A 15752-nucleotide genomic window follows, 5' to 3' on the forward strand; every position below is an offset into this window, starting at 1 on the left:
ATGACAATGGTTCACAAAGCTCCTAATCATCATATATGTCTCCCAAGTATCTCAATTTTCCAATTTGATCAAGATAACCCAAAGGGCTTGAGGATTGTTTCCCAAGGAAACCCTAATCTAACTGTGCATTGACTGTACCTTGCTCATGAAGCAACCTCAACCTATGATCAAATTTAATCAAGGGAAGTTATTTCATTCATCATTTTATGAATCTATGAGCTTATGTGAGGATCCTCAATCATTCGTTCATCAAGATTTGAAGTTTGGCCTTGAGAAGTTGACCAGTCAAGTCATCTGACTAAACTGAGGATCACTGAGATACAACTTTTGATGTGTTAGTCAAATAAAGATGACCCCAAGAGAAACAATGTTCTTAATAACCATATAAACAACTTTCATGTTCATCACAAATACATTTGAAACTTGGACGGTCATCATTCATTTCAAAAGATTATAGGTCATTTTGACTGAAACCTTAATTTTGGGTTAACTTCCCAAGGAGCTAACTCCCTTATTTTTTATGATTTTGATGTGACACCAAATTCATTGGAAATATTAAGGTGTCTACTTCAAAAGTTATGTTGGACAAAATTTCGTAATCCTAAAATAAACACATGTGATAATACAAAACATTATAGGTCACTTTGGACCAAAGCCATTGAATTTGAAAAATGCCCAACTTCAAGTGCCCATAACTTTCTCATGAAAAATCCAAATGATTCAAAATGTGAGTCTAAATTGATAATCTTGAAAATATCAACAACCTTTATGTTGGAGGTTTTTCCATTTGAGACTTTCATCCTTAAAACAGAAGGGCTTGAAGATGCTTCAAAGGTGACTTGAATATGTTTTGTATCCAAAACTTCACAGCCAGTTTTCATAAATTTTGAAACTCCAAATGAATTTTAGCCCAACGTGAATTTTGTTCCTTATTTCAAGGGATTTCCAACCATTACACACATTAATTTTTTGGACTTTCCATGAGTGAGTTTCGAAGAGCTTAATGTTTATGTGCATTTTTGCATTTCACTTTGAAACTTCATGTGCAAGCAAATGCCAGGCCTTGTGCACATCCAATTCACTTCTATATGAGTTCAACATGGATTTCCATTCATTTTTGGGCCTCACATGCTCCTGTACAGGCCCATGCATGGAGGATCCAAATTTCATGCACACGAGTGAAAGCATGGCATTGCATCCATTCCAGCTATAAATAGAAGCTCATCCTCATTCAAATGGTAACCAGAAGGAGATTTGAAGTGCTGCTGGATTGAAAACCAAACCCTCACCTAAAGGAATTTCAGATTTCTATTTCATTTTTAAGCTTGAATTTCAACATCATTAGTTAATCTTCATAGCTTAATTCCTTAACCTTGCATCACCATCACACTTCCAGATCAAAATTGGATCAAGAGCTTGGAGAATTTGTGTTGTTTGAAGCTCCATTTCAGAGGTATATCACCAAACGTTTTTGATTCAGATCTTGAAATATAATGTGAATTTATTTGGTTTGTGCTGCTTTCTGAAGTCCCCATGCTTGAGGCAGGCCAGTGGGGGTCTCAATTTTGCAAATCGTGCCATTTCAGATCAAACACTATGATATTCAAGCTCATGTTTCTCTTTAAATAGGAACTTTGAGGAGAATCCATGGTTACAGGGGTGATGTACATCACCTCAGCTTCATTTTGATACCTTGCTTTTTCATTTTCATTAAGGTCTGATTTCCTGCGCGTGGTGGCCGAAACTGGTTGTCTGGCCGGAGAAGATGGTGGTTTCCACCACCATCCCCACGTGGGAGCTTCATGGCCCTTGGATGATGCTCAAACGTTTTAATCTCAGCCTTCCAATGTTATGACTTGTTTTAATTCAAAATGTAGCGTGCTTGACTTTGGTCTTTCGTGTGACCACGCCTCTGAGCCCTCAGATCATTGCCACATCAATTAATGAAGTGATCCAATGGCAGCGCATTTTTGCTATTTTTCTTATTTCTGTTAATTCCATTTAATTCCTTTTATTTTCAAAAATTCATAAATATTTTATTTGAAGTCACAAAAATATGAGACCAATGCCAAAAAATTTCTTGAAAAATCTAGTTTCATATTTTGATTTTTAATTATTTTTGTGACTTCATTTAATATTTTTTGTGAATTATTTGGTTTTTAATAGTTTTTATTCATTTTAAAATACTTTTTTATATTTGAAAAATCCAAAAATATTTTCTTAACGCATATGGATCATGATAAGTCAATGAAAAATAGCCTTATCAATTTCTTAATTAATTTGAGATTTATTTGAGATTTTAATTCATATTGTGTTATTTTTATTGTTTTTAATTGTTTTAAAATAGTTTCTGATTTTAAAAATTGTTGAAATTTTTTGTCAAAGCTTGTTTGACCATGTTAGACCTATGAGAATTTAATTGGACTTGTTGAAGTTGATTTGAATTAAATTTGAGGTTTGAACATATTTTGTCCATTTTATTTTTGCATTTATTTTTAATTCAAAATACCAAAAAAAATATGTTTGACTTGTTGACGTGTGATATTCATTTCTCTTCTGTTTAGCATTGGTTGATGATGACTTGGTTCACTTTTGACCAATTGTGTTTGATATTTGATTTCTCTTTTCATTCATTTCATCTTCATCTTTTATTTTGGCCAATGAGTTAATGTCTTATGTTTGGTCTTGACAAATGAGAGGTTTAACCTTCTTTGATCCAAATCAAACTCAACTTGATCCAAGATCAAGTGAGTTGCTTTGTGTCCAAGATAGGTTGCTTCTTGGTCAAGCAATAAAAAACCTAAAGTCCATACAAGGCCTTTCCTCTTTTCTTTTGGCATGACAAGTTTTAGGAGCTTGGATTACTAGTCATGATCTCTAACTTGTGTTTATTTGCCTATAGTTTTATTGACTGGCCTCAGATAGGTGTGACTACTACATTAGTCCACTTACGATTGCTTAATATAACGCTAAATTGTCTTATGACAAACTAAAATAACCATACTAACTACTAACTTTAATTTGAGCATTTAATTTCTTGCAATTTACTTTAATGCAATTTACTTTCTTGCTCATTTAATCATATTGCTTTTCCCTTTGCTCACTTGAGCACATATTTTATGTTTACGTCATTTTCCTTTTGCTCATTTGAGCCCATTATTGTATATAAATATATTGTTGCCTTGTATTGGTTTTGCTTTTGTTTTGTGTGAACCCAATGCAAAAAGGAGAAAAGACTTAGAATTAGGATTTACCTATGCTTAAAGGAGTTCAAGAGCAACTAGGCCTCATGCCTTTAGAATGCTAAATTTGTTGAAGAGCAAGTAGGCCTCATGCCTTTAGAATGCTAAATCTTAAAGTTGACTTCAAAGGACCCCTAATCTAAACTTATTCTTTGTCCATTCCTCTTATTGTGTTGTGAACATTTTGATGTTTGCTCTTGTGTTATAGGGATTCCATCTTGAGATAGTAAAAAAGGCCATTGTCATGAGTATACAAGTTAAGAGAGACAAGCCAAATGGAGATCCTAGGAGCTTCAATCTAAATTTGTCTGATTGCTTGTTGTTTGCTAAGTCCAAAGGAAAGGAGCATCTTGAATCATCTCTATGATTTCAAGAAAAGGAACTCCAAGGGTTTTATCTCTTCTCTTATCTTTGTTTACTTTAGGACTAGTCCTTCTCTTCTTCTCCTCACTCTAACCCAAGCCAAACTCTTTTTGTGCAAACTTTGACATTGTTTTCAAATTAGAGACCTAGGCCCTATGCCTTTGATTTTTCAAACTCTCTTGATTAATACTCATTGTGAATAAACCTTAATTCAACTTTGACTTTATTTTGTAAATACATCTAACTTGTAAATACAACTCACTTCAAGTTGTTTTTGTGGTCCCAATGGCCACCTTTATTAAACCTTTTTCATAAACATTAGTCATAGGATTGAGTTATCATAGTGGTTGATGTAAATCTCACCTCATCCTTAGTGGTTGGATTATAAGTCTTCCATGCTTATTATAGGGTTAACCCCTCACTAGCATGTTGAAGCCTTCCTCACATGGTGGATTGTTGGTTTAGGTTGAGTTTTATCCCTTTGATAACAAAAGACCTTAAGGATTTTGATCAAATCAATTCACCAATCTTTTAGATTTCTACCCCGAACTACGAGGTTTTGATCCTACCTTTGTGATGGTACGTAGGCAATGAGTTCATCCATTCAAACAACAAAATTGTAAATACAATCTATTCTCTTCTCATCCTTCCAATCTTTTGCACATACTTTCACAAATACCAACCTATAACACATGTTTTCAAAAAGAGGTTCCCTTAGAGTACTAAGGATGTTTTGGGTGCATAAAACCTTCCCATTTCATAACCAACCCCCTTACTTAGATCTCTAACATTTTTATTAGTTTTTGATTTGATAAAACTTCTTACTTGGCTTTTGTTCGCTTTTTAGCCTTTCCTTTGGACAAATAAAAGTGCGGTGGCGACTCGAATTGTATGTTTACTTTTGGTTTAGTAAATAAACCATAAGGTAACGAATACCCCGCTACAATAGTCTCAGAGGATCATGTCTCTGACTGCTGTAGATATCTTATGGTACTCTCGAAGTTATGACAATGTCAAGATCATTCTTAAAAATGGTAATTTCCCTAATGTGCCCCTCATAAGTACAAAAGGTGGAATTAATTACAATCTGAGATTGGCATTGCGTCAGTCGGGCTACCCGATGCTAGGCAAACCAGACTCCTAGCAATTGGAAGATTTTGTCTTATATGAGGGGGTTGCCAACCCAGAGTCGCTGAAGAAGATTATTACAGCTTGGGGAGAGATTCGTCACCAAGGAAGAGCTGAGTTGGGAAAGACGAATTGTATAGCTAAAGAAGCCTACACACAGTGGGTGAATGAGGTATTGTTTCCATTTCCACCTGATCCTTCTATGAGCAACAAAACTCCTAAACTTGTTGTTGTTCCTATTTCTGAAGTCGAAAAACTCAAGAAGGTTATAAAAGTGTTAAAAAAGGAGAATGATGATCTCTCATCTAATATTGGTAAGCTCACACTAGAGAAGGAAAACTTGAAGCTTAACCTTAATCAGAAGAGGGAACGAGTGCTCAAAGCAGTTGAAGAATTTCAAGCAGAGCAAAACAAGAAAAGGAAAATGGGTGAAGCTCTGAAAGGAACCTATGATAGCCTCTCTACCAAGAAGAAACAACTCGATGAAGCTCAATATCAAGCTAGTAATATGGAGATCAATTCCAAAGACCAGCTCAGAAAACTTCAAGACCAGTTGGAAAATTGCAAGAAAGAGTTGAAGGAAGAACAAGGTCGTGCTAAGCAGCTGGAAGTTTCTCTCTCAGTACCAAAGTAAACTTGACAAGAAGTTTGAAGAAATCTGAGAGCTGAAGAGTCAAGTGCACAAGAACCTAGAAGATGTCAATCAACTCAACCAAGAGACCACTTATTGGGAGAGACACAGTCGTCATCTTTAAGTCCTCATGGATCAGAAGGAATCATTTCTGCAAGACCTCCTGAGTGGACCTAATCACATATTGTTTCACAACCTTCTCAAGGATGCATAATACTAGAATGATATACATACGCGCCTAGCCCAGTTTGTTGACCACACACTTGAAGATCTACCAGATTGTTGAAGGAGGCTTATACTATTATGTTTCAGCATAACACTTCATGGGTTGTCTTTCATTTTATATCTGTCCATAGTGTTGTATTTGAGAGGTTTCAGGATGATCATGATGTAGCTCATTGAGCAGATTTCTGAGTTGTATTTGTACTATTTATTCTCCCATAATGAATAAAATGAGTATTCCTATTTATTGGCATTATCTTCTATCTCTACTTATATGCTTTATGATTACTCGTAACAATATATAAATCTCAGGATTCCTTGGAAATCATAATAAAAAGCTTTTTGCATGCATGCATCATTCCGCATTTCATAAAACAAAAACAAAAGCAAAACCTTATATCATCTTCTGTTCCAACTAGCTAGTTGATTACCCGACGCATATTTTGAACTGGAAGCATGTCTCAAATCACTATGGAAGAACTTCAGAGAGACCAAGAACAATTTAGGGAGGAGGTCAACCATCTAAAGACTCAGATGATCCTGGTTATGAAAATCATGAAAGCACTATTGACAAAGGAAGGAAATCTCATACCAGCTTTCGTAGCAGAAATGGTCAGTCTTGTGAATCTGCCTGGCTCTATCCCATGTTATGAGTTGCCTCGGGGATATCATCCACAACCCGAACCTCCAAGGCCTCCTTATCAGCAGCCATTGCCTATTCCCCGACCATGTTAGAGGAACCAATCATAGAATCAGACTTAGTATCCTAACTAGTAACGAAACCATGCTTAACAAGGCCAAAAAAGACCAAGGAGGCATGAGAAACAGTCTGACCCAGTTCTTATGTCATACAATCGACTTCTCTGTCCTTTTCTCAATAACTCATTGGTTCATCTAAGTGGGGCTAGACATCCTCCAACACCTCTTCCTATAGGTTATGATGTGAATGCCAGATGTGTATTCCACTTTGGAGCATCCAAGCACATGATCAAAGATTGCAGAGCCTTGAAGTACAAAGTACAAGACCTGGTCGATTCAAAGACTATCACATTTACACCAAACATCCTGAACATATTGAACAATCTCATACCTCTGCATGCATGCACATCTACAATACCATAATATGTACACATGAAAGCAAATGTGGATTCGAAAAAGTTGCATCTTAGGGAAGAATCTGGAAAAGGACTACTGGTGACCATTACATGAACTTCTACAAGCATAATAACGTCAGTCTGTGGATGGGAAATTCAGGATAATCATGCCAACAATCATTAGTTTGTTCAAATCATTTTCATTTGTAATTTTCTTGTTTGTCAATGCAATATTCACTTGTAAGACTCATTTGTTTTCAATTGATAATAACAATGAAATAAATATGCATGTTTTGAATCAATCCATTCATCTTCACTCATTTTTTATTCATCAATATCAAACTCTTGTTCAAACAAAGTCAAAAGGAGAATGATGAACTAAAAAAACACGAAATTATTGTCTGTATGCTTTTGAATAAAACTTTGTTGATGATGTAAGGCATTGTTTCAAATCCTTAAACACTGAAGGTATAAGGAAGATAATCCCTAGTCAACCCTTTTGAGCCAAGGAGTAGGAGTTTCTTTCTATACAAAAAAACCCTCAATCTTAACCAGGGGCAGGGTATTCTTTAGTTAGTTTAACTATGCGTTTTGTAAGACCCCAATTTTGACCCTAAGATCCCTCATGCTATCTCATCATATGCACTGGCTTTGGGATCACACCTTGGCATCCTCCTTACCACTCATTCATTGGACTTGCATTGGGAGAGATCACCAAGCACATTTGATTGTATCATACTTTGTTTTTCATTATTTACTAACCAAAATACCAAAAATATGTCAATGTATAGTTTAACTCTTTTGTAGGTAGTGTGTGTGCTCACCAATGCATCATTAAGCTCATATTTAGGGTTTGAGACCCTCAATGCAAGAAGACTAATCAATAGATGGTTCAAAATGACTTTAGACATCATATATGGTCCCCATGATCTTCAAATATCATTTTGATCAAGAAATCATCAAGAGTTTGAAGCTTGTTTGCCTTTGAAGCCCTAATTCATATGGGTATCTTGTGTGACTTCCTCAACAAGTTCCTTCATCAGTTGATCAAATACTTCAAGGGATACTTCATATTACATAATATTACACATATATGATCCTCTATGAGTCCCAAAAATCAAGAGAATGTCAAGCTAGCAAGATGGTTCATGGTGGTTGACCAGAGAAAGTCAACTAGTCAAAACTGGGGTTCCCTAGACCCTATCTCCTACAATTTTTGTCATATGAAAATTATTCCAAGATAAAGGTTACTCATAATTACATTCCAAACAACTTTCATGTTTACGTCTAGAGCTAGTTTTGCTTGGAAAGTCATTTTTTATGGTGAAAGATTATATGTCATTTTGTCTAAACCCTAGTTAGGAGGTCAACTTACCAAGACCATAACTTGCTCAATTTTTATGATATAAAAGCAATTAAAATTAAATGATCAAATTCAAGGTGTCTACTTCAACTTTTATGTTTGTAATAAGTTCAAATTCAACTTTCAAATGCATGTGCCAATAGGAAACATTATAGGTCATTTTGGGCCATTACCATTGAACAAGTGATTTTCATCAACTTCTAAAATGCATAACTCCTTCATGCCAAATCCAAATTAGGTCAAATGTGTGACCAAATTGAATAGGTTTGAAATACCTACAACTTTGATGAAGGAAGTGTTTCCATTTGAAGTCCATAACAAAAGTTATTCAAGGTGGAAGAAGTAAACATTTGACTTTGTACTTAGAAAAATTCCATTTATGTTTGATTTTCCAATGGAAAATTGTTCAACATGAAAGTTGTTCCCCTTGATCTCACCTTTCCAAAAAGTCCAAGATCATATCATTTAGATCAATATTGAAGGACTTGCGCATGGGTGCAATGCATGGTACCATTTGGAAGATTCTCATGTTCAATTTCATTTCAACATTGCATGGCTTAATGCATTGCTTTCAACATCACATGTGCATGATTTTGGACATTTTCCAATCATTATTTGGGCTTTGTACACGCCCATGTAAGCTTGCATGATCATTTGCTATTTTTGGATCTTTATTGGAAGTGTGCAAAGAGCATTTGATTTGGCTATAAATAGAAGTGCAATGAGCTCAGAACTTCATCAACACCTTGCCTAAGCTTTGCCAGAACAATTCAAACCCTTCATTCCATAGAATTCTTGAAGATTTTAATTGAAATCGAGTTTGAATTTCACCTTATATTTTGAAATTCAAACTCCAAGAATTCATTGCCCTTTTCATCTCAATTGATCAATGCAAGCAAGAGGAAGAGGAATCAAGCAAATCCAGATCAAGATGAAGTGAAGTTGAAGCAACTCGAAGGTGAAAATTCAGAAACTTCATCTCTCCGATTCTTTCTTAATTCTTCACCGTTCTTTGTGATTTTTGGTTTGCTGAAGTCCTACCAATGTATGCAACAAGATTGAGTTGCTTTGAGGTCAAATCGGAGCAACTCAGATCATGAACCTCAATTTTCAAATCCATGTATCTTTCAATATATTTGGAATTGGAAGTAATGGAGGTCAGATTCGTGCCCCTGTGCATTTTTTCTTCAAATTAGTGTTTTCATTTTCCATTTTTCATGAAGTTTTGGTTGGACCAGTCTGGTGGTCCTCACCGGAGAAGATGACCGGAGTTATGGCTCCGGTGGTGTGTTGGCAAGGTTCCAACCATCTGATATGGTCCATAGCTTCTAATCTTGGCCTTTGGTTTTGATTACCACGCGTGTGGCGCTTTGACTTGAGTCCACCATGGATAGCGTGCGCGTGGCCATCAGATCTACCACCTCAATTAATGAGGGAGATCTGGTGACCCTTGTTTTTTTGAATTTCTTTTTAATTTATGATTTTATGATTAATCCATTTATTTTGTTTAATGCATAATAATTTCATTTTTAATCCAAAAATACGCGACTTTCACCAAAAATCTTTAAATATTTTTCTCTTTCATTTTCTGAATTAAAATTATTATTTTTTGATTAATTTTGATATTTTTCATGAATTAAATATTTTTGTGCATATTTTTAATTGTTTAAAAATACTTCTGACTTTTCAAAAATCATGAAATTTTTTGTCTAAGGTCTTTTGACCTTGTTGGACCTAGGATAAATCTCTTGGCCATTTATTTTGTATTTTGAAGAGATTTTAGGTTTTGACAAAATTAAATTGAATTTAAATACATTTTAATTTGATTTTTTAATTGATTAATTGTGTATAAACTATGTTGAGCCATTTTTATGGTCTTGTGGTGTTTGACTATTTGTTTAGGCCTTGATTAATGTTAAGTTGACTTTTATTAGATTAAAACCATTGGATTTAGGGGATTGATGAAATGTACATTTCATCTCCCAAAATAAATGAATGATTTTAATTTGATAAAATTCCTCCCATGACCATGTCATACCCTAAATTTTACCCTGAGTTTTTTCACTCGCATCAGCATATCATGAATCAATCCATTTTTTCGTGCATTTCATAAGTTAAAAAGAACTTATCAAGAGTTTAGATGAAAAGTCAAGAGTTTTGGCATTTTATCTTATCTTAATAACATTCATTCAGTCATATGTTGATTAAGAAGTCAGAAGACTTAATTTCTCAATCTCAATGCATTCATTCATTTTGTTGTATCTTATTTAAGAGGTTCAGAGGGTGATAATCAAGAGTATTATCATCATCTGAGTCTTTGTATGGTTTTAATTGTGATTGAGAATTAAAGGTAAATGGTCCAATGACGATTCATTTACAGTCGATTGTCTGTTCGCGATTATTCAGTCAGCAATTCAATACACTCACAAGACACTTGCATTTTATACTTGTCATAACATGCATTTCATTCTGCATAACGCTTAAAATATCAGTCAAATACATTTTTTGGATTCACAGACAGACCGGTCGAATCGTTTCTCAACTGTACGTCGAATTAACGGGTGACAATTTTCAAAATCGAGTTTGCAGACGTCTATTTTGTTAATCTATGTTTCGCATAATTTAACCTGATATGCTCATTTTAATTTTCCGACTACTTTTTCAGTCGCAATTTTTCCCTCCTGGGCTTTTTAACCGGTAATTTTTTATTTATTTTAAAATTTGATCAAAACCTGTTTGTTTTCGTTAAGTTTATTTCACGCTAATTTTGAGAAATTATATTTACCAAAATGATCTTTGGAATTAAATAACATTTTCAGCGATTTTATTTTGTGTTGTTGCTTTTATTTTTAATTATCAAATTATTATTTTTAAGCTCTTTTAAAATTAAGAGAGAAAGTCTAGAAAAATGTAGATCTTTTCCTTCATTCATAAAAGGCCACGTGGCAAAACCTTGGGCTGAAGAAAAACGTTTTTTCTACAAACCATTACATCCAAACATAGCCTTTTAGAACAAAATATCTCTCTTCCTCCACCATAATTTGAACACGTAGGCATCTCACTTGAGATTCTTTCTCAGCCACATATTATCATTCTTTTCACGTTGACAAAAGGCTTGCTCAACAATTCTTTCTTTTACTTCACAAATCACCATCTTTTCTATTAAAAAACAAAAAAAACATTGTTTCTTTATCATCACCATCTTCTCAAACTGAACAACTCCCTCTGTTTCGAAACGTCTCGCAACACCATCGCGATTGAATCACACACATCAACTACAACCTCTTCCACCCAACCTCTGGCGAACCACGTCGCCGTGCTTTCCTTTCATTCTCCTTCACCTTCATTTTCAACTGATCCACCGTACACACCACTCCAAGCCGCCATTCAAGCACCATAACCATTACAACATTAACCCCTTCATCTCTAAACAAACACAATCTTAAACCAACAATTTCCAAACAAGTAACACACACTTCCACCATAACTTCATTTTTCTCATCGTGACAACACAACAACATCTCAACCAAACAAAAAAATCAAAATAAGAACCAAGCTCAAAAAGCTTAGCATCATGTGAAAGTCATAAACACCATTCCTACCATACAATATGATCTGCCGAAAACTTTGAACATCCCTGTAAAAATCGTTGGTTTCTGGAAAAATCTTCGAGCTTCAATTCAGTACCTTCTTGCATTTTTTTTGCTCGTCTTCTTCACTATTTAGTTCTTGTGTATTGTTTATTATGATTTCACTTATGTTCTTGTTGCTAAAAACTTCACATTTTAACTACACATTACTAGTTTCAGTATTAAGTTTTATTTGTTTTTCATAAGATTTTCCATATTGTTATTTTGTTTTACATACAAGGCTGGATTAGATGTTGTTATTTCATCTTGTTGATTTGTTTTGCTGCATGATAAGAAGAGAGAATGAGATTGAAAGGTGAAGCTGTGAGAGAGAGAGGGTATCGTGAGAGGCCGGATATTGATAACTTGGTTTTCTTTTTCCTTTTAATTAAAAAATGATAGGTTGTACTTGTAACTCACTGTATGTTTGCTTTTCATTCTTATTATTTTTTCTTAAAAAAAACATATAAAAAAATTAGGATTAGCTTTTTCTAATCAAAACTTTGCTTTAATAAGGAATTTTTTAACTGTCTAGGCTATTTATTTATTTATTTTATGCAATTCTCGCATGTAGCTTTGAAGTTCATACTCTTGTTGTAATTTTAATTCAAGTATGGCATCTGAAATCTAATACTAATACAAAAATCTTTCTTTTGTCTCTTTACATATTTTTGGGTCTATTATAATCTCCACAATTTTTTAAAATCTTTGATATCTCCAAACATTACTTCATACCTCTATTTCTTCTCCAACACTTTTGAACTTCACATAAACAATTATTTTATTTTGTTAGTTGGCCTTTCAACTTAAATATATATGTGTACAAATGTCATAATAATTGATCAAAAAAGTGCAAAATAATCTAAAAATTAGAAGAGAAAAAAAATCAATTAAACAAAAGTTTTTAACATTTATAAAGTGATTCATTTACTTTCTAAATGCACCTTAATATGTCATTTTGGTTTACATGATAAATATACCATGTGCTTAATTCATTGAATTTAAGTCCATGGTTATTTTTCTGTTTACACCGTCCATGTGATTTATTTTCATTTTTTATGTTGATTAATTGTTTATTTCTTTTAATTTAGTTTAGTTAATCAAGCTATTTAATTATTTGATGTGTATAAATGAAAACTTTTATTTATAAATTCATCTTTTACCACCGATTCAAAATAATTTCAAGATCATTTCACAGTTTATTCCACAACACAAATCAAGACCCCACAACATCCAAACTATTTTCATAAGTCAACTTAAGACGCTTGATCCAAAGTCAAGTCGCTCCCCTGTTTTAAAAGCTTTTTACAATAAAAATGGAAGAAACTTATTAAGTTTAGACTTTCTTTGTTTCGAATATTAGGATACTTTTGTAGAGCTCAACGTTTAAACATTCTTCTTCCACATTAACATATAGTAATTACCAGAATTAAGTCATTTCTCTTATAGAAGAAAAAGATTGATTGGGTATCGACCTTCTCTTTCCCGATTATTTGGACACTGCTGTAGAGCTCTCTGTCTGATTAATCATCTTCTGTTAATGAACTTTGACTTAATTTGCCATACATTTTCATAATAAACTTTTGGATAAAAAGAGAGTGATTGGGCTTAGTGTAAGACCCTAATTTTGACCCTAAGATCCCTCATGGCATCATATCATTGCACATTGCATTTGCCTCAAGGATCATAGCATCTTGGCTCCTTAACCCTTGGGTTGGGATTTGTGTGAGTTAGTATGAGACCACCAAGCATGCTTGAATTGTATATTATTTACTAACCAAAAGCACAAAAATATGTCACTAACTTTGTTTGTTTTGAAGCTCAGGCAATCATGTGATCCAAGGCTCCTAGGATGGCTCCTATGCCCATTGAAGTGGCCAGATGAAGTTGGAAACAAGCATGAAAGTGATTCACAAAGCTATCAATCATCATATATGCCTCCCAAGTATCTCAATTTGTCAATTTGATCAAGATAAACCAAAGGGCCTGAGGATTTGTTTCCCAAGGAAACCCTAATTCAACTGTGCATTAATTGTGCCTTACTCATGAAGCAACCTCAACCTATGATCAAATACAATCAAGGGGAGTTCTTTAATTCATCATTTTATGAATATATGAGCTTATGTGAGTGTCCTCAATCATTTTTTCATCAAGATTTGAAGTTTGGCTTTGAGAAGTTGATCAGTCAATTCATCTGACTATTTTGAAACCCATTGAGATCTAACTTTTGATGTGTTTGTCAAATGAAGATGACCCCAAGAGTAAAAATGTTCTTAAGAACCATATGAACAACTTTCATGTTCATCAAAATTTCATTTGAAACTTTTAAAGGTCATCATTCATTTCAAAACATTATAGGTCATTTTGACTGAAACCCTAATTTTAGGTCAACTTCCCAAGGACCTAACTCCTTCATTTTTTATGATTTTGAGGTAGGACCAAGTGAATCGGAAAGTTTGAGATGTCTAATTCAATTGTTATGTTGGACAAAATTTCATAATACTAAAATAAACACAAGTAATAATACAAAACATTATAGGTCACTTTGGACCAAAGCCATTGAAATGTGAAAAAGTCCAACTTCAAGTGCCCATAACTTTCTCATCAAAAATCCAAATGATGCAAAATTTAAGTCCAAATTGATTTTCTTGAAAAGATCTACAACTTTTATGTTGAAGGTTTTGTCATTTGAGACTTGTATTATTGAAACAGAAGGGCTTGAAGTTGGTCCATTTTGGCAAATTTTCCATATACATGTTTTGTACCTTGAACTTCATGGCCTGTTTTCAATAATTTCCAAACTCCAAATGGATTTTTGTTCAACATAACATTTTTTCCTTATGTCAAGAACTTTCCAACCATTACCCACATGCCTATGTTTCAATTTTTCAAATGGCATTTTCGAAGAGGTGAAGTTTTAGGTTCAATTATGCATAACATGTGAAATCTTTTTGTACATTCCATTGCATGGCTATCTGCACGTCCAAACTTGATTCATGTGACTTCAGCATGCAAAACTAGTTGCTTTTGGGACTCCCATGCGCCTGTACATGCCCATGCATGGAGGACCCAACTTCACATGCACACGAGTTTCCCACCATTTTGCATCACCCTTGGCTATAAATAGAATGCCTTGCACACTTCAAACTTCAACCTAAAGGCGCCTGAAGCTATGCACAAGTGAAATCCCAACCCTCCATTAAAGGAATTTTGATTTTTCTCTCAATTTTTCAAGCTCAGATTTCAACTTCATTGGTTGATCTCTGACTTATAATTCCTTAGCCTTGCTTCCTTGTTACTTCAATAACAAGTTGCACTGAAGAATTGGATCAGATCATGCCATTGAAAGCTGCACTTCAAAGGTTTATATTCAAACTGTTTTGATTCGAATCTCTCTTAATATTGAGCATTTCTAGTATTGGTTGGTACCTCTGAAGTCCTCATGTGAGAGGCAATTGGTTTGTGCTTTTAATTTTGTGAATTGAGCAAGTTCAGATTGAACACCTCATTTTTCTATCTCAGATTTCTCTCTCTATAGGAATCTTGAGTAGAAATTAAGGGTACAGGGGTGATGTACATCACCCCAGCTTTCTAATGATGTATAAATCACGTATTTTGGTTAAGGTTGTGAAACCTGCAACTCTGGCCGAAACAATGAGGTTCACTGGAGAACCACCGTCCCCACGTGGATGAGTTCCTGGCCTTTGGATCTATTGCTTCAGATCTAATCTTGACTCTTGGTTTAATTGACTTCATTTAATGCCATGTGTGATGCTGTTGACTCAAGTGTTCCATGCGCGCGCGTCTCCCAGCCACCAGATGTGCCACGTCAATTAATGAACCAAGATCCAAGCGTTGTGGATTTTGGCTATTTTTAATTTTTGTTTTAATTTTCTTTTATTCCATTTTATTTTAAAAATTTATAACTTCTTTATTTGGAATCACAAAAATATGAGACCAATTGCAAAAAATTTATCTTAAATTCTAGTTTCTAAAAATGATTTTTAATTATTTTTGTGATTCCATTTAATATTTTTTGTGAATTATTTCTTTTTTGGTCATTTTTAATTCATTTAAAAT

The 15752-nt window shown here is 34.1% G+C and overlaps 1 protein-coding gene across 1 annotated transcript; it reads left to right on the top strand.

The window, feature by feature from the left end:
* The first annotated feature begins 4935 nt into the window (after positions 1-4935).
* LOC127129745 (uncharacterized) lies at positions 4936-5367 on the top strand. Its single transcript, XM_051058868.1, has one exon. The coding sequence runs from the start codon at positions 4936-4938 to the stop codon at positions 5365-5367; it is 432 nt and encodes a 143-aa protein (XP_050914825.1).
* The last annotated feature ends 10385 nt before the right edge of the window (positions 5368-15752 follow it).

The sequence above is a fragment of the Lathyrus oleraceus genome, chromosome 3 (genome assembly GCF_024323335.1).
Source record: "Lathyrus oleraceus cultivar Zhongwan6 chromosome 3, CAAS_Psat_ZW6_1.0, whole genome shotgun sequence".
NCBI lineage: Eukaryota > Viridiplantae > Streptophyta > Magnoliopsida > Fabales > Fabaceae > Lathyrus > Lathyrus oleraceus.

Bases quoted from the DNA above. Each gene is read 5' to 3' on its own strand.
- LOC127129745 (XM_051058868.1), top strand. From the start codon at position 4,936: ATGAGCAACAAAACTCCTAAACTTGTTGTTGTTCCTATTTCTGAAGTC.